The sequence below is a fragment of the Cylas formicarius genome, unplaced genomic scaffold (genome assembly GCF_029955315.1).
Source record: "Cylas formicarius isolate icCylForm1 unplaced genomic scaffold, icCylForm1.1 PGA_scaffold_10__41_contigs__length_53128322, whole genome shotgun sequence".
Classification (NCBI taxonomy): domain Eukaryota; kingdom Metazoa; phylum Arthropoda; class Insecta; order Coleoptera; family Brentidae; genus Cylas; species Cylas formicarius.
This window is the reverse complement of record NW_026844214.1, coordinates 11318078-11338972: the sequence shown is the minus strand read 5'-3', so window position 1 is coordinate 11338972 and position 20895 is coordinate 11318078. Positions and strand designations below refer to the sequence as shown.

At 32.1% G+C, this 20895-nt stretch overlaps 1 protein-coding gene across 2 annotated transcripts in view; it reads right to left on the bottom strand.

Moving 5' to 3' along the window:
- The window catches only part of LOC132701002 (hemicentin-1), a 178944-nt gene that overhangs the window by 72490 nt on the left and 85559 nt on the right, over window positions 1-20895 (bottom strand). For both annotated transcript variants that reach the window (XM_060668613.1, XM_060668622.1), the window contains one exon: window positions 13635-13762. In XM_060668613.1, the coding sequence (XP_060524596.1) occupies window positions 13635-13762 (128 nt within the window). The remainder of the gene's footprint in view (window positions 1-13634; window positions 13763-20895) is intronic.

The window sequence follows — 20895 nt, the reverse complement described above, 5'->3', positions numbered from 1 at the left end:
TGATTGCTGCTGGATGTCTTTGCGGTAACATTGCATTTGGATATAAATCTTACAACTATATGTAACCATTTTGAGAGCCTCTCCTTGTATGGCATACAAGCACATATAGCGTGTGGGTTTCAGTTTCGAAATATTATAAATTATTTCCAACTCAAAATTTCATCCATAAGGATGTCCAAATTGTTTCAACAATATATCAACTTGAAACGGGCAAGGACTTTCAACTAATTCCAAATGTAATAAAGTTCAGTTTATCAATATTTAATGATGATAGGCTTTCATTCGACCCACTTTTTAATTTTGTTATAGTTATAGCTTGTTTCTCATTACGACAAAGCAATAAAATATAAATTTGCCATGACCGGGATCATTAAACGGGGGGAAAACTTAAAGTTGATACTGTAAAGTTCAGATAAATTGCTATGATTATTTCGGATAAATTCCGTATTTCAGTTTTCAAGACCCAAATACTTCGAATCGTTCCTCGACTCTAGTTTGCATACAATAAAAGGACGAGGATATTAGAATCACAAATGTAGTAATAATTATACATGATCATAATTATAGTGATGGGCGGTTTATTAGGACATTTTAAAATCAAGTAAATATAAACATAAATAGAAGTAAATTTTAGTGATCATTTTCTCAGTAGTCGGATAAACCATAGTCGTTGCTGTCAAGAGAAATGATCAGGTGCCCCACAGTGTTTACTAGCATTTTTACAACTTCTCACATTCTATATCAATCACATTTCTAGTCTTTATTTCCTCTTGGAAGAGCATTTCAACGTTCATCATTTTACAAGTGGAGTTGTCTTGCCACAAACGCTTACGAATTCTATAGTATTGTATTTCAATTATTCTTCTGATATCAGTATTTTTATACCCATTTGTTACAGTTTTTCCTCCTACACTTCTCTTCGGTGACCTGATACGGCTGCGTTTATCCTCATGCATAAGCCGGTATATTATTGACTGTACATTTCAACATTCTTGCAACTACGAATGTGGAGTAAAGAGCTTTGGACTCATTATTAGAAAACGCCGTTTTACTAATCCGTTTGTCAGCAACAAATTCAAAAAAACAAGTCATTTTCAAAAACGGACTTTGCCAACAGCTGCCGAAGAGTCAATATACGAGGTGTGTTCAAAAGTTAAGGTGATTTAAGTTTTATCAGAATGTATTTATTCCCATCAAAGTAATATAATACATTTATGCCAACTTTTTTTCCAATCCTCGAAGCACTTCTGGTAAGAACTTTTTGGTATAGCCTTGAGTTCTTCCAGCGATTTTTTCTTTATCTCCTCAACCGTTCCAAACCTCCGTCTTTTCATGGGTTTCTTGAGTTCAAAATTAAGAAGTTTCGGAACAAATTTTTCTACTACACGTTTCATGCCCAAAACTAAGTTATTTCTCTAAGAGTGATTCGACGATTTTTTAATACCATTTGTTTCACTTCTTCAACGCTTTCATCTGTTATTGACGTGCTGGGGCGTTCATAGCGTCTTCTCGGCCATCTTGGAACAGCTTGTACTACTTATAAATATTCTTTTTTTGCTTAAAGTAGATTCACCATATGCCGTTGTCAACCTTTTAAGTATTTTGCTGCACTGTGTTCCATTCTTTTCACAAAACTTTGTGCAAATTCTTTGTTCCATTTTTTTTTGACAGCAAAACACGTCCAACGCTTCGATCTCACAAAAGAGAAAGTTAACGTGCAAACTGTGAACATACGTTAATGTCATGTGTACCAAGATAACAAAAAAATGTCGAAGCCCGCCCAATTAAAAAAGTCCTCTTACTTTTTGAACACACCTCGTACATAATATTAAAAACTAAGGCACATGTGTTGACTCTCTGGCCGTCTACGTGCTACTCTGGTGACAGTGCTGCACCTATGGAATGTGAACAGAGATAAATTCGAAATATGGTAATAGAATCCAGTACGTTAATAATGCAAAGTTCATGGAAAAGAAACTTTTACTAATAAAATATTAATGGTAATATTGATTAACTGCTAAGGGTTTAAATTTTGAATAACTTATTAATCTCTGGCATTAAGAAACATGTCATAGTTCCGCTCTTTAAGTGATTCAATCCCAGAATGTATCACTTAGAAGCATAACAATTATAATGCCAATGCAGAAAGATTTAGTATATAATAAAGTCAACTTGGTTGCCATTGAAGCGTTATTTAGCTATGGGAATAAATGTATAACATTTGTTCACATTACATTTACAATTAGCGGTTCTGATTGACCTACAGTCTTAGCTTTCCACAAGTATCTCAAGCACTGATACCAACTTTAAAGTCGAGTAATAAAAAAGAAATCTCAAAGCAAACTGCTTTTATTAAAAACATTTAAACAACTTGGAAAATCTACTTTTCTCAAAATTCCTTGTTAAAACTTCCATTCGATTTAGAATAACGCAGTCTAGTATGATATGGTTACCTATGTTTAGTTTTAGTTACAATAGGTTATAAAAAATTAAAATCGATTTTAATAAACATCACGTAATGGAAAATTAATAAAGCCCCCTACAAAACAAAACTATGAGCAAACAATTAATACTAACCAAAAGGATTCTATACTGAAAAAATTAAATTGGGGCTGTAATAAGGTAATGTCCCTAAAATAATGTGTGTAAAATTGAACATTTGGCAGTCGAATAGTCGCTTTCATTTTGTAAATGATCCAAAATACCCTCATATGTAACTCGGCCTATGATTCAACTTCAACTTCTACTTAAAAATTGTAATGTAATTGGTGCGTTTTTTGACTTTCACTATTTTTCGGTTGTTTAGAATAAAACGTTCTTCTACAGTTTCGAAATACGTAATGCCCGGATTGAAATATCGACTAAATTTATTTTGTTTCCACGGCAAATAAAAGCTGTTCAGATTTATTTAGACAAACATTTATTCGGTTACCGAATTCATCTATCAAGCAAGACAGTAGATTTGTGCGTTCTCAGACCGTCTGCCCTAGTATTTATCTTTGTCGTTTTTTACCTTTCTGTGTTGCTTTTTCCTATTCCGCTGTTCTAGATCGTTACATATGAGAACCTGTCACATACGACTCGTGTTTCAAGCCCGTTTTTCACTTGGCCACTTTTTATCAAATTGCTGCAATTTTTGTTTCGGGCATGCGCAGACAAATGCGCAATGCTTATGTCGTTGCATTGCATTTCCGAAAGTTGCCAAATAAGAAATGTCCTTAAGCAAGCATTTAGGGTTCACTGTAAGTTAAGCTGCACCTAAATACATCATAAATGTAATGATGCAGAGCATGGGGATTTCGAAATCGATAACCGTAGTGCCACACAACAGATTGTTAAAAATTAAGTACGCTTAATATAATAGCATATGGATCATCAGTCTTTTGCAGTTATATTTCTGCTATATACAGCATATAATATTTGATAGCATTTGGAATTGTATTTATTTATTGTAAATCATTAAAATATAATTACCTTTTTGACGTGACATTTTTGTTATTTTCAAACCAACGCCGTGATAATTATGCAGGCAATAAAATATAAGTAGATCAAACTGAACAAAGAGAACGCAATAGTGGACACGCTCTTCATATAAAGTGGATTTTGATTCCTTTTTTTGGATAAAAATTACATTAGATGCAACTATATGCAAACACAATAGTAAAGTTTATTCAGAACAATTGTGCAGTTAGGTCATCATATCATCATATGACATCTTCATCTGGTTCATTACTGGGTGTCGTAAATTGACACAGGAATTTTGTTTGTCATTTGTCTAAAAATTGTAGCAATATAGCTAAGACATACTGATCAATTTTGTATATATGCTAATACCAAACCATAATAAATACGGTGTTTGCTCATTTTGTTTAATATTGGTACTGGTCAATTTTGTTTTTCCAGTTTGTACCAGTCTATGCTAAAATGGCAAAATTTATAACCTAAGGCAGACTTATTGTATTAGCGTCAAGGCGATATATTTATTTCTATTTGAAAATAGGATTTACCATTAATTAAAATTATAAAAATCTTAATAAATTAGTCTCAATCTCATAATCTAACGAGTAAATTTACCAATTTGGTGTAATGCACTGCCAAAGCAACTGAAACTTGACGTCGGTCACTTAAAAAACATCTAAACTAGCTGTGCAAGGAATGGGTGTATGTTTATTGGACTAGTAGTGTGAGAATTAAATTAAAGAAAACAAAATATCTTTCCCTAAAAAGAAAACAACAAAAATTTAAATCAATTAATGATAATAATATAAATAACAAATAAAAATAAATAAGTAAGAGGTTTAAATCAAAACCAAGCATACATATTTTACCAAAAAACGGTTTTGTTATACATATATTTTTTTCCTGATGATTATTTTTTTATTGAATGGGCTCCGTTTTGAATTTTTGTTCGAGATATATTACACCGAAGTAGTGAAATAGATAGAGCTTTTGATAATATGAGCTTTTCATCATGACTAGAGCGTTTCTAATGCATTTCAAATTAAAGGCAAAGCCTCGTGTTTTGTATCCATCAAAGAAAGTAACCTGGCTTCATGTCGACAGAGGAATTAATTTGGATTCCCCATTAATACCACCGAAATGAGGTTGATCTCATTATATTTCAAACGTAGTTCGTAAAAGCTGTTTCGAAAGAGAATATAAATTAAACAGGAAACTTTATTTATGCAGTCTATTGAAGTACGTGTCGATGAATGTCGCTAGTATCGTTTAATCGACTGGATCATGGAACAAATTAACTTCTTAGTCAATTTAAGTGGAAAAGAAAAAAAAGAAAATAAAAAAGGGAACCATTTTAGTGAACCAAAAGTACAAGTAGAGAACCGGACATAAAACCTCTAAAAGTAATGTGCGGGTATGAGACGTTTGTGACAGGCATACTTCACTTCACTATATATATATATATATATATATATATATATATATATATATATATATATATATATATATATATATATATATATATATATATATATATATATATATATATATATATATATATATATATATATATATATATATATATATATATATATATATATATATATATATATATATATATATATATATATATATATATATATATATATATATATATATATATATATATATATGTCTTCGAATGTTTTTGTTGTTTTTGTTATTGTTTAATTTTGATATATTCTGTTTTCGATAAAAATGTTTAATTAAATTTTCTACAATATAATAAATCAATAAATCCTTAAAAAAATTATTTTGAAGGATAATGGATTGATTGATTATTTTTGTTCTGCGTAGCATTGAAAACTATTTTTTGTGACACTTAAAGCATACATAACAGAAAAACCAATACGTAAAACAAAACATGTTAGAGTATAACGTGACTTAAACCACCATTTATCCGGTTTCGTTTTAGACTGCCAGCGTTGTTCCAAGTGGTGAGGTCAAATTTAGCGCAAACTAGTTAAGACACCTATCTTTAAACAACAGAAAAACGTAAACTACGGACTTTTTTAAATATTGGTTTTTGTAGGTCCAACTGGCAAAAACTCGGAATTGTTCAACTTCATAGATTATTACACACAAATTTAAAACTTACTCAGATATTCCTCTTAAACTAAAATATAAAAATACAAAAATAATCAGTACCCCCCATTTTTCAGGGTAAATTTATTATTTATAATATTTTTATATTATTCGTGGACAAATGTGATTTATTTCTTATAGGGTGTTACATTTTTTGTCAATTAGATTCTTAGAGATACCGCGAGGTAAGCCGTTGATCTTTTTAACTCGAATCTAGTTAGCCCTCCATTTTCGATGAAGTTTTTGTTTGATATAAAAATAAAGTCCGCAATGCCTAACGTTGGTTTTTTAGTACGAAGAAAATACAAAAATATATATTTTGCTAAACAATAAAGTGATCGTTTTTACAGCTTAAACACAAAATGTTAAATAGAAATGTTCGTTTGGATTTCAAAACACAAAAATTACAAAAAGTCAGGCAAAAAGTCGCGTATTTTTATAAAATATTTTAAATTTGATCGTTGCATAAAGAAAAGCATTATTTTCGTAAAAGCAATATATGGAAAAAAGTTTAAAAAGTTAATAAGCTACCCAACAATGATGGTTTAAACCAGTGGTCGCCAACCTCTTCAATGTGTTAAGCTACTTTGTTAATTTTGTATTTTTTTGTGGTGTTGTTTATGTTTAATATTATGCGAATTAGATTTTTTTGTGGAATTTTGAAGCTTTTCTGATTTTTGCAGTTTGTATTTTTAAATTTAAAATTAAAATCATTGTGAGAGCCACCAGAATTGCCTCCGCGAGCTATCGACAGCTCGCGATCGGCAGGTTGGCGACCGCTAGTATCAACATAACCCGAATTCTGAAGATAATCGCGAATAAGTTCGAAACGGTGCATTACAGACCCATACTCATATATATCGTTGAATTTGTCTTTGAAATGACTATCCAAAAATGCAATAAAATGTAGGGTGTTCTTTTAAAAAAAAAATGTGACTTTGTTTTACCACCCTGTATATAAAAAGTGACGGTTAGGAAGATAAAAAAATAATAAAAGTCATTTTAATAGAAACAACTTTCGTTTTTAAATTTTTTTTGTAACCCTTGTAGGTATGGAGATAAGGTATAGGCCCCTCTTTTTTGTACATACTGGAAAGATATTTATTTATCAGATAAGTTGGAAGAATTGAATCTTCACTATCGACAAAATATATATTTTCAGCTGACGGATACCCAGTTCATTATGGTACAGATGTAAAAGAACGGCTCGATCGCAAATTTGTAAATCAATGGATATAGTGCAATGACAATTTGCGATCCGTTTTTTTTGAGGCGTCTTGAACAACTAAAATATCAAGGACCCCTTGAATATGACCAAGAGGTTTTGGAGCATTGGATATTAGAACCAGTAGAGTTTATTTCGCTGGAAGGAGCTTTAGCAAATTTTGACATCAATTAGAAAAATGTGCAGAGTATGCGAGGCTTCTTGTAATATTTTTTTTATTTTTTTTTTTCAATGTTCAATAGGTAATTTCGCGCATGAAACTGAAAAAAATATCAGGGGAAGGCGCAAAATAATAATAATAATATTAAAACATCGCGTTGCGAAATAGCCTGTATATTTCTGTTTCTATGGAAATACCATCTTGTTATTGTATTCTGCTTCACATATGGCGATCGAAATACGTCGTTCATTGCATGTAAAACAAAACTAACCAAATCTAACCATGAAAAAATGTCACCATTTTTAAACAGCTGTAGAAAAACGTTTTTCATCGATCACAATAATTATTATCTAATATTGCACTGCAGTCCCTATGAGTCTGTCAGTTTGGAAATAAATATTTTTCCTATTTTGCCAAGTATGTCACAATTATAAAATAAAATATACTATACTCATTTCATCATACTAGATATAATGAAGACAACAGTCTCTATAGATTTATGGTTCAAAAAAATTAACGAATACTTCTGCAACGTAATTTGGCGAGGTAAATAATTCGAGTTTTTTAGTTATTGTGACACGGTTGGAGTTCTAAAGTTCCGCGAGTAGCCTGAGAATATTGTAGAAAATTTTTAATTTGTTTTTTTAGTAAGTCCTAGTAGCACTTTTTAGAAAATGCAAACTCTCGAGAACGCCGAGCGTACCGAAAATACTCGATTATATTTTCTTCTAATTAGTACTTAGAATAAATTTGGGGAATCGAAAAAAGTGCAACTCAAACAATGGCCAATAAAATAAATTTTCATTTTCGTCAGAGGAAAATGGGGCGACGGAGCTAATTAAGTGAATCCCCCAAATTTCAAACGCGACGAAACAAAGTTACTCTCATTTTCCCTTCGATATTCGTGTAACGAATTTAAAATCAATTTAACATTTCGCAACTCAAATAAGTCGTCCGCACAAGGTTCGCGAATTCGGAAGGGCGAAATGGCCTATTAATTATGTATAAGCTCATTTTAAAGCCGCAAACTGCATTAAACATAAACAAAAAGTAATTTAGTTCCGCTCGGCAAAAAAAGGGGACGTCTAAATCGCCCATTCTACGAAATAAATATTTATGGAAAAAGCGTGTCCCGAATCCGATCGCTGGTAACATGGAGTTTTAAAATTTGTTAAGAGCCAAATTGAATTCCGCAAAAATGAGCTGTTGGTTTCATTAATAAGGGGTGTGGAAGGACAATATCTTTTTCGGATAAAAGAAAAATTATCCGTTGCCTTCTTTAAAGGTGTCGATGTTATTTTCTTATAGGTTGTGTAATCGGTCTTTCTGCGCTTAGAGCCGCATGGCAATGGCATCGAACACAAGATTTAAAAATTATAATAAATCGTCAGTCGCGATCCGAGCGAAACTTTGTTACGGCGCGGCACGCCTGGGAAAAAAGAACAATAGTTCCAAAAAAGTCAAACAAATTTGCAAGCTCAGTTATCTGCATCAAAATTCATGAATGCATACGAGCCAGAAAGTTCAATTTACTAGAGTCCAACAACATTCTTCTTTGGATTCAGTTATGCAATACGCCACAGGGTGAGAGTACAAGGGTACTTGATGAAACTAAATTTCACACAGATCTATCACTGAAACGTATTATGGAAGTAATAGTCAAAATGCCAAGGCAAATTTTTCTTCGAGTGTTGCGTTATTAGTCCTTTGTAGATTTTTTGTGATGACTTTTAGCTACACCGTCAATTGTTCGTATTTCCTATTAATTTTCTATCTTCTCAACGATGTTCATTTATATATATATATATATATATATATATATATATATATATATATATATATATATATATATATATATATATATATATACCGTACCGTACTAAACTTATTTGAATTCAAAGGATATCGGGTAGCGGTCCGTGGTAAACACTTCGAACACTTCGAGTGTTCGAAGTGTTTTCGGAGCGCGAGCATTGAAGATGCCAAGTGAGATTTTGGCGAAACGTCTGCAGGATTCCAGTCGGAGTTCAACGAGCGAACGGATGATATCCCGGAATATAATGTTATGTTATGTTATATTTTTCCATCCGTGAATCAATACGTGAGAATATATATATATATATATATATATATATATATATATATATATATATATATATATATATATATATATATATATATATATATATATATATATATATATATATAATTTGGCTATTTCATCATTCGACACCAACTTTTTTATTTGTTCGTTTTTTAATTTATATTTTCTGTGAATTTTTAAATAATCTATATCAACATAGAAATTAGTATCTCCTCATTGTGATTAAAACCCTATTATATTTATTTACATATTTTTGGCAACAGTGGTAAATATTTTTGACACCTTGTTTCTGGAACATAGAATAAAATTGAATTAAAATTTGTCTAGTTTAAAATTCGACAAGGGTACGGATCATTAACGTAAACTTTATATTAACATACGGTTTTATCTTAATTTTTCAAGAGATTCATTTAAAATATTCAAAAAACAGAATCCTCTATCAGAACCGGTAAAAATAATACCTATTGCATTCGACATAAAAATTATATAACTAATCCGATGAAAATATTTCTTATTATATTCGTTTGAAAATAGAGCACAACTTATACAGATAAAATCGAGCTCTCACTGTTAAAAAGAGAAGCAATGGGATCGCACGAAAACCTTTTCTCGTTACTTACGGTAAATTTGAATTTAAAATGTTTTACTGTCCGTGAAAATTTCTCGTTTATTTCCTCTTTATCTTTCGTATATAGAGAGACTCCGTCGTACGTCATTATTGCCCTCCGATGTCATGAAAATTGTTCTGTCGTTTAGTTTTCTGTCTGTAAGTATTAGGTTTCGGAAAATGTAGTTATCTTCCGATACTTCAGTAGCGCGTCTACGCCAAAAGAAACACGAAAAATATGAAAATATGAACTTTAACGATCCTTCGGAATTCGTAAAAAAGTTATTTAAAGTAGCTGGGTGGACAAAAATATATTTTTTTTCTATCGTATGTGTTAGTTCCTTACAGAAAATGAAAAAAAAAAACAGGAAAAATTTAAGAATTGGAGAAAAGGAAAGACAATTTCCCTCAGGTTTCACTGCCTCTATTGCGAAAATATAGAATAATAACATATTTTGAAAAAATATAAAATATTAATGCATGAGTTTATCGCTATTCACAAATCTTATTTTTGCTTTGCTTTGATTACGTTTCACTTCTTCGGAGCTAAACTGAAACTGGCTCGTATTCTACTTTGTGCTAGGTTATATACTGTTTGAGAGAGCGGAGCTAAATTAAGAGTATATGAAATGACTGACTTACTGACTCGCGGTTAAGACTGTTGAGTAGTGGTATACAGATTTCTATGGATTCTCGGAGTTTTCTTTAGTTGAAAAATCGATTACATCCAATAATTGTCGTTTGGCCGAATAAGATTTGATATCTCGCTTCATCCCTTAGTCTTAGGGACCTTTCATGTTCTTTTAGTCTAGTTTATATTTTTCGTCGTGTTTCTCCAATGTATTCTTTGCCACATATGCATGGAATAGGCAAACTGGTATCTTAAACGGAATTTTGTCTTTAATGGATCAAAGGCACATGGTAAATCTGGTTTTAACATTATATTAATTAAAAACTTTTGATATGTGGTCAGTTATGTTTGTAATGTAAGGAAGGACAACAGCGGCAAGTGTGGGGTTGCTTTCGGACTTATTGACTTTGGAAAGTTGTGGTGAAGTGAATTTTGCGATGGAACGCTCAATATCTTTAATGTGGAAATTATTAGAGGGAATAACAGAATGACCCAATTTTTAGTCTGATTTCCTATAAATAAGAATTGAAGATCATTATTAATTTCTAAATCAATGGTAAAAATGGCAAAGATAATCTCGGAGGGATTTTTCGCCATAATCTCAAATAATAAAATTATCATCAACGTAGCGTTTCCATAATTTTCCTGAAATTTTCCCATCAATTTAAACTATACAAAAAAAATATATTCCATGCAAGCATTTTTCAATTAGGATGAGGTTTGATTCCAGATTCTCGGATATCTGAATATTGAAAGTTTCAGGAATAAGGACTTTTGTAAAATGGAACTCTACGTCGAAACTAACCAGAATATCGTTTGGATCTAATGCAATGGTTTTTAATTGTCCAATTAAATGGAAGGAGTTAAGTTCCAAACTATCAGAAAAAATCATAAATTTATCCATTTTAAGAGATGCAACCACGCATGCATGAGTTATAAAATCAAGTGTTGAAACTGACGAGGTCAATAGCAGTCAGGTCTGACGCCAAACGTTTTTATAAAATCGAATGTTTTTCAGAATGTATACGAAAAAAATTAAAAAACCTAATGGAAATTGCTAACTTTGAATTTTGATCTATTAAATCAGTCGGTAAGAGTTTTTTGTAAGTCAAAATAAATGAGAACTAAAAGTTCAGATTTTCACGAAATTATATATTATGACGTGACAATTGTTTCGACAACACCGTGTCTTTATCATCACATCACATTTGATAAAGACACGGTGTTGTCGAAACAATTGTCATGTCATAATATATAATTTCGTGAAAATCTGAACTTTTAAATCTTATTTATTTTGATAAATGGATTTTTATAAAGTAAAAATCACCTCAGTTCAATTTTTTGTAAGTACGTTTTTGTGGATATTTTTTGTTCTTAAAAGAATAGCCGACTATACTTGGTACAGGTGATTTAAAAAATATATTAAAAAATGTGACAACTAAGCTGTTAACCATAAAGTGTTTTAATTAAAAAAAATTCAAAAACTAAGCAAACGGTATTTTGAGTATTACAATAAACTAGTTGTGTTTTAATCAGTTCTAGCGGCTTAATTATTTATAATTAGGTAACCATATTCTTTTACATCTTTTACTTTAAACATTTTTGTAAACATTATCTAAAAAGTTTTCAGCGTTTTAGATTTCGGGAAGGTCACCTTAATTGTTTAAGCCCTTTTGAACACAAAACACATACAAGCACGAGTGAATGAACTGATTGTGAAAGGGATAAGTAGTTACAGCGGCAACCGTAGCTAAATAGAGGAGGTTATATGACAGCAAGAGCAAAGGCGAATGTAATATGGCCATACTTAGTGAAATAGTGGTGTTAGTGTTCTTGTGAATGTAGCTAATAAATGTAAGCTTGAAAAATGCAAGTAATATTGTAGTTTGATAGTAATGCTAAGTTGGTTTACAACTTATATTTTTCATGTACGCAAATATATGTTTTTGTCTTCGGCTTGGAAAATTACGAATTTTATTTCAGATAATAGCATCACAAACATATAATAGAGACCAATTGATACCGTCGACTGGCCCAGTCTAGGTTAGAATTAATTTATTGAACCAGTGCGTGGCACAGTAATACACAAATGATGACGTCCTATCCGAGCTACGAATTTTTAACGCATGGTTATGGTTATAACAGATGCATGAGAGAAACTTAATAAAAATTAAAATTATTTCTTATATTTATGTTAAATGTATTACAATTTAAACTTAGGTTTTTAGGTATTAAATTATAATATTTTATGGCGTTATACGAAAAACTTTTCCGAAACATGGCACTCCGATGATGAAGCATTGTTAAAAATTCCCTAGGCTCAACATTCCTGTTATGTATTTCGCACCTAAATACTATTCGTTCCCGGATCGCGGACGGAGTATCGGGATCGTTTATAGTCTTTATCAAAAAAGTACAGAAATGAAGTCTTCTACGAGAGTTCATCCTCAATCTGTTTATCATATTTTCTTAAGCCATACGCAAAGCTCACACATTGGTTTTGAATTTTTTGAATTCTACATCCACTTTCATTATCTAAACAAAAACCACATACAAAATTACAATAATTAAAATTTGTCTATTGCTGTATAATATTTTTAATGCCGTAGATGCCCTTTGAAATATACTTTTTAAAAGTTCTTTAAATTTTAGCTTGGTATCTAAACAAATGCCCAAGTTTTTAACATTATTAATGAAGTTCAGCCATCAATCTAAAGAATTTTTACTGCATCTACAAAAGGTAATAATGAAGATTTTGCAGGGTTTAATTTAAGATTATGGTTTTTGGACAGTTCACTCAAAGTTCGTAAATCACGATTAATGTTTTGTTCTACCTCAAAACAATAATAAACTTGTGTATCGTCTGCAAACGCTTAAATGTTACAGAAAGTTAATGATTTTAGAATGTCCGAAGCATACACAATAAATAACAGAATACCTAAAATTGACCCCTGTGGGACCCCCGAGAGTCTTTGTGCCTGGTTCAAAAATTGGTCACTTGAGGATATTATTTGCTTTCTGTTATTCAGATATGATGACATAAGAGTAAACGATTCATTAGAAAATCCATAATATTTTAGTTGTTCAGTTTTTGGGATGTGGATACTAACTTTACTTTCAAAATTGGTAAACGACTGGATTTTGTATTGGCTTTCACAACAGTTATTCCATAATTTTCGTGATGTGTGTTGTTTTTATTTATTTTGAGCAAAAACTGCGTCTATAAAAGTATGTACTTATCTCGACTTTAACAATTCGTCAGAGCCCAATATTTATATCTGCCGATAGAATATATTCAGACATATAAAATAGGATAGGACTTACGTTGTGATACCAGTAATAGCTATGGGCTGTAGGTCGCGCTCGTGTCTCGCATCTCAGGATAACGTCACTTCCTTCCCGGACAGGGGACATATTGCTCGAATCCATGCTTACGGCAACCTTGGGAGGATCTGGAAATACGTTCCAAATTATTGGATTTTTATCGTCGAATATTCGGCAGTGTTTTACGTGATAGAGGCGGTTTTATAAAACATTTAGAATTATTCTAATTGGCGAGAAAGCTTGATAATCCATTATTATTCATGTGTCATTAGCTGTCAAACAAAAAATATAAGTAAATATATAAAAATTTCTTTCCAAAATTCAAATAAGGTTAATCACTAGTCTACTTGTAGGCAAAATTCCGCACTAAGACGAGGAGGTTTTAGAAATTTTAGATAAATTTCCGGTTGGGATAACAGCTGATTCATTCACCTATCATGTCAAACCAGACGTACCCATTAAAATTTTTTAAAAAATCCAGAAAGCTGTTAACTCCAAATGATGCACCATTTCAGCGACATCCTACTTGCCAGTTTTTTTTTTATTTATAGAAGGGTGCATGTTTTTTAAAAGATCAAGACAATTATCTCTAAGCTGTAGAAAAGGAAACTTAGGTTATAAATGTTTATATTTACATGCAAGAAAATAAGCCAGACTATAAAGAGCTTATTTTAATAATTAGAAGTTATCATTTATTTTATTACTTTTTACAAAACTTCTGGATTCCCCCTGCGTCTGTTTTTGCTGAGTCGAACTTGCTGACGTTTCGGCAATCATCCTGTTGGCTTCTTCAGAGCTTGACTGAGACTGGAAGGAAACTGGAGGAATCCAGAAGTTTTGTAAAAAGTATCACAATAGCCTGTGGAAGTTTTTTTCAAAAATTTATTTTAATATTAAGGCAATTAAAAACTAGCACTGAACTATTCTAGCTCATAACAATCCGATACTTCGATATTAGTTAGTAATCTAATTAGTGTATAAATTAATGGATTGCCCTAAGATGTAAAAAAAGATAAATGCGTTGGTCGGTCGGTCTTGGACTGTAGAGCAATTAAAGCAATGTTTATCTGGTATAACAGAGTCATGAAAAGTAAACAATCACCAAATTAAATATTTTAGTATCCTGTACCTATACTTTTTCGTCATTGCTTTACTATTTAGGAGTATAATATGTAATATGTAATAAAAAACACAAGTGAATTAAATATTATTAATTTATACGATGTAAGATGATAAATAATACAATATAAATAAAACTACCAAGTTTGACAGCCTATTATACTCTTTTCAGTGACCTCTTGGGTTTCTCAAAATAATCTTAGTTCTTGTTTTCAATATTGTTGAAGTAAATATTTGTGGAGACACTGTGGGTAATGCCTGGAAATCGGAGTCTGTTTGTTAATGTATTGGAGATATAACACCAAGGCAGAATAACTTTAGATTTTCCCGCAACGGTAGCTTTCAATAAACTGAGCGTATGAAATTTTATTAGGCCGTGTAGAGCGTAAGAGTAACACGAATGATAAAATATGAACAAAAAATGTCCCTTACCTCTCGAGACAAATAAATCGAGTGATGGATATACATATTGTATAAGACAAATTTTTCGATAGACACCCAGGAGAATTTTCGCTCGTATTGAAAATGCTTTTGATTCCTACAACGTAGTAGATTTTTTCTTGGCTGTGCCCGGGACCGATCCACCATTGATAGAATATTAATCTGACTTGATTGAAAGCCAAAAATTAGTTTTGCCTGCATTATCCAGGAAATACCGAAAAACGGTCATTAAACAAACAGGGGTCATTTTTTTTTTCTTTTAGCATCCTGTAAGTATTTTGTCATTATTGATGCCCTATTGCAATCTAAAATTTTACCAGCTGAACAAAAAAGTATGAGCCCCAAATCTCAAAGAAAAATTATCTACAGCTTATTGGTACAAAAATACTGAGATTTAATTTATAATAACCGCTGCAATTTTGGATTTTTCTATTCAACATCATTTTGGGTGAGATCAGTAATAGTATTCAAAAATAGAGTCATTTGGAATATTAAACGAAGTAATTTAGAGGACAAATCACTCTGTATTTCAGGAACCAGCCGGAATTTGGTAACTCCTTAAAAATCTTTAAAAGGTATCAGAAACAGTATATTATGCAACAAGTGCGGTAAACGGCAACGAGTTTTTAATAAACGAGTGAGTTAAAAAGTTTACCGAAGGTGTTGCATATTATACTTTTTCTACTACCGTTAGTTTTTGGGTACATTTTCGCAAAACAACACGAATACATTCTCTGACATGACCGTCAGAATTGACAAACGTCAAAATTGAAAGCGTGCGAAATATACCCGAAAACATCCGATTGCTCTCAAATCCGTGCGGTAAATTCCCGGAAATGTCCGAAATGGCTCAGATTCATGTGAAACGAAACTGACTTGGTAAAGTGGCACTTTTTTCTACTCCCGTCTGTAAAATGCCTAATTACACAACGATCTAGCGTGCGGGAAGCGCCACTTTACACCGGGTTGTTTCGTTTCCCACGGATCCGAACCACATCGGACATTTCCGGGATTATACCGCATTTTACCGGAATTTTCCCGCAAGGTTTGGGAGTAATCGGATTTGTTCGGAGATATTTCCCACGCCTTAAATTTTGACGTTTGTCCATTCTGACAGTCTTTTCAGTGAATGTATTCGTGTTGTTTTGTGAAAACGTACCCAAAAACTAACGGTCTTAGAAAAAGTATAGTATGCAACACGTTTGGTAAACTTTTTAAGTCTCAAGTTTATTAAACAATCGCTCCGCTGGGCTCCGCTCGTGTCTAATAAACTCGTGAGTGCAATGCACCCAAAAACCAGCGGTCGTAGAGAAAGTATAGTATGCAATACGTTCGGCAAACTCGTGAGTCAAATGCCGTTTACTGTTGTTCACCATTAAATTAGATTTGGTTATCCCTCTTTATTTTTTTTAATAAAGAAAAAAGTAGAGCGCGTAGAAAATCTTACTTCTTTAATATCATGATGAAAGATCATTCAATTTGTCTAAGTACCTATGGATACGTGTGAATTGAACATTTGTGTGGTTATTAATTGACAGACTTCGTAATACACTGCGCCAAAATTATGTATGACTTATAATTTTAATTTTATTTATTAATTCAGATTAGATACTGGGTATGTTTATTTTTTATTATATAGTGTTTCTTTCAAGAAATCTGTCCCAAAGCAGAGTTGAAAATAGCAATTTTTTAAATGTTCATGCTTGAAGTACCTAACTATACAATTAACTAAATTGGACATAGTCACATGTTACAAAAGAAAACTGTAAGGAATGTTCCGACGTGTATTTTTAACATATTATATTCCCAGTTTTATTTTGACTCCAAATTAACCATACTCCTTATATTTATCTTTTCAGACCGCCGTCAGACTCGTTATAAAACGCGTTGCCACACTTATCCGTGACTCAATTTCCTCTCATTTAGGCTCCCAAAGGTATATATTTCTCAGATATACAATTTATGTTTTCGCCCTCACCCCACGCGAATGTATTCAAAATTGAAGTTTCTTTTGCCTTTTGAAACCGACGTACCTCAGTATTTAAAATTTGCATTCCTACCCTCTTTTCCCGTCACCAACCGTTATAATATCAGAGATATATCATTGTATGGAGATGTTCATTGTTTGCTTTCGTTTCGAGCTTGATCCCTACTCACGCACGGCTATTTTCTTCAATTTTTAAAATAAATATTAAGAAATTACAGCATTTTGTGTTAAAAATAAAAACTTTGGGTACACTTTTAGGTTTATGAAAAGACAAAATAGCCGTCGGTGACATTTAACCGGATGTATTAAAAATGTAGCCGAGTTTTAAATCCTTTAAATTCTTAAAAAAAAAGGAATTCAAGTTATGTAAGAGAATTTTAGATGGTAACAGAAGATCACATTTTAATTTAAAAATAAATAATAAATAATAGAGCCAATTATATTCCAAAATAATTATTCGTAAATTACTCAAGAGCGTGCGATGGATACTATTTTTTTAGTGGGTGCATGATGTATTTCGCACCCTAAATTTTCAATTCATTGACATTTCTTGTGTCAAATAGAACATTTAACAGCCTATATGGGCACTTATTTGCTGCATCTGACTACGCGCGGAATTACATTTGCATCTGCGCATAACATTTCAACACTTTCAAATTTCATTTCGTCTCCTTGCCGACTCCTGTCGGCCTTCTTTGAACTTGCGACAAACGGATCCATATTATGGACTATTAAAATATTTTAAAGGTAATTTTGTATTGGGTTATCTATTTGAAAAAGTTATATATTTTGAAATATTCGCAATACAATTACCACTATGACTACGAAACATGGCGAAAAAAAAAACAATAAATAATCGAGCACTTCAGAAACGTCACCAATTTGGGTTGTTTTATGGCAATATTTTAATATAAAAAATGATCTCAAGTCTAAACGTTTTTTTCAACAAAACTAAAAAATTAAGAAAATATTAAAATCAAATAAAATAAATTAAAATGAAAGTTTGTCATTTGAGACATTCAGAAAAAATATATTAAAATCGGACCCTAATGGTCCTAAAATTTTGAAATATTTCTATTATTCTTTTAAAACAGTATCTTTAAGGTTCTTCGGCCTAAAATTTTACGGCAAATATTTGTTTTTAATAAAATTCGATTCATATTTAGAAATAAAACAAGTTTAAAATCTTTCCTGTTATATATATTTCTAAAAATAAAATATTTCGACGATTAATTACCGCTTATTATTTTAGCAATGAAAAAATGCAATTTCAAATTCCATAACTTTTTAAATAGAAAACCTTGTTCAAATTCATCATTTTTTATAAGCCAGATATGATACCATTATAGAAATTGGGTTCTATCTGAGAAAATGACTCTTAACGATTTTTTCATTCAAATTTTGAGTTTCAGTTATTGACGACTTTGTATTTATTTATATGTATTTATGTATATTATTATATACTATCATGAGAAAATCAATACAAACATAACAAATTGATTTAGACCCGCAGAATTGACTTTTATTTTTGGATAATTTTTGCGATTTGAAAAAATTTCTGCCAACATATTTTAAACTGTCCTGTTTTTAGTATGTCTACTGGATTATAGGATACACAACATGTATAGAATTTCATCAAGTTTATTGCATACTATACTGTTACTACGACCGTCAGTTTTTGGATCCATTTTCGCAAAACGACACGAATACATTCACTGACATGCGCTTCAGAATTGACAAACGTCAAAATTTAAGCCGAACGGTAATATCCCCGAGGATAATCGATTTCTTCGAACCCCGCGCGATAATATCCCGGAAATATCCGAAGTGACTGGGATCCGTGGGACAAGAAATTCACGTGGTAAAGTGAGGCTTCCCGCACGCTAGATCGGAGTATAACTAGGTATTTTACAGAAGGGAGAAGAGAAAGGACTTTACAGGACCCAATTTTTCATCAGAATATAAACTTTTTTCGCTGCTTTACATTCACACCTTGTAGTGTAGCGAGAAGAGATTTAAAAATAACAATTCGAAACCACTGAAGCATGAAATAAAGATGACGTTTTACACCACTGCCAACATCTGCCTTCCAGTTTGGTTTTATCAGTATTATTTTGGGGCACTTTCAGATTTTCTGGTTTCAAACCACCCAAATCACGAGTCGTCATCTTCGTCTTAAACTCGATCTATTGTAATTTAATGAAGAGGCCAATGTTGAGAAGCCGAGACGATATTTTTCTTTCTATTCCTCGTCTTCTGCTCTCGATCTTTTGAAGTGCAGCATGAGACGTTGGAAATGGTAGGAAATTTTCCTCTTGTTGCCATATTCGAACAATTCTCGTTCTTCTAGTTGAGCAATTCGAAGAACATCCTCATTTCTTGGGCGTTCATTACATGATATCTTAAAAATTCGTCTTAACGGGCCCAACATAAATATGATAAAGTTTAAATATTGGGTCAAAAATTGAGATCCTGGTTTGCTAAGAACTTTTTGAGGTTGAGAAACCCAAATATTTAAACTGTTCCACTCGTTCAATTTGCTCTCCATTCAACTATACACTGACGTCGGGAAAATGGTGAAGTCATCATAATAACTTTCAATTGAACTTGCCAACGGTACTCGTTCGGTCCCCGCCACTGAAACATTTTTCATTAGTCACCGTATCATTTTCCTTAATGATAACGGCAACGTTTAACGAAAATTCCTAAAGGCACGCTGAAAGCATGGTCTTTCTATTAAAACAATTCGGTAGTAGCGGGAGCATCGACGTTGTTGCGAATCCCTTTAACAAAGGCAACGCTGCCCTTTTCCCGTGGGACATGACAGGAATTCCGGATAATCCGGTCACGGTTTTCGAAACCGAGCATCACAAATTGGCCAGTTTGTATTCAGATGGCGCGCGCTTGTATCTTCTTAACTTCAAGATGATATGTAATCACTTGAGGAAGGTGCGACCAAACTGTGACGCAAAAACGCGGGATTAATTTATAAGCCCTTCTAAGTTTCGGCGCAACAAAAACGTTTAACTTGCCCAGTCTGGTCTACAGCACGAGTTTCAGAAATTCTTGGAATAACTATAGCCTAATTTTCGAGCATTTTCGTAAGATGGTCTATTGTGGTGTTAATGGCTAAGACGAAAACTATTCGGAAACGTAAATTCCCACTGATTTTTTAAGGTGCGGATCCTACTAGCAATCATACAGTTGACAACGGTACAGATTTGGAACTGGAGAAGCTATTTCAAATATGTCATAGTCATTTCTTTATTTTCCTTATTGTTTGGTTGATTCTAAGCGACAAAATTGCACAAGATATTAGATTTGTTGCTTGTTTTTTCTATATTTTGCAAACTGGGACAACTGTTTTTTCTTTTACTGTTTGGTCATAATTACAATGATAATAATAATAATATTAATAGTAATACACAATAAATGAGAAAAAAATATAGAGGTGACCCCTTGTCCAAAATAAAGTTATTTTTTGTATCTAAAAACGAAAACCGAGAGAGCAATAAAATTTCATGATAGTATTATTATTATAAAAACACACTTTATGCAATTTCTTCACTTTTTTAGAATAAGTTGGTCCATAGGGGTGGACTTCCTTCTGCCATTAATTAATTTCTTCTTTCGATTTTTTTGCCTTTGCGTTTTATGTTTGCCTTTGGAAACGGTAAGTCTCAATAGACAAAAAGTTTGTAGATTAACTTTGCT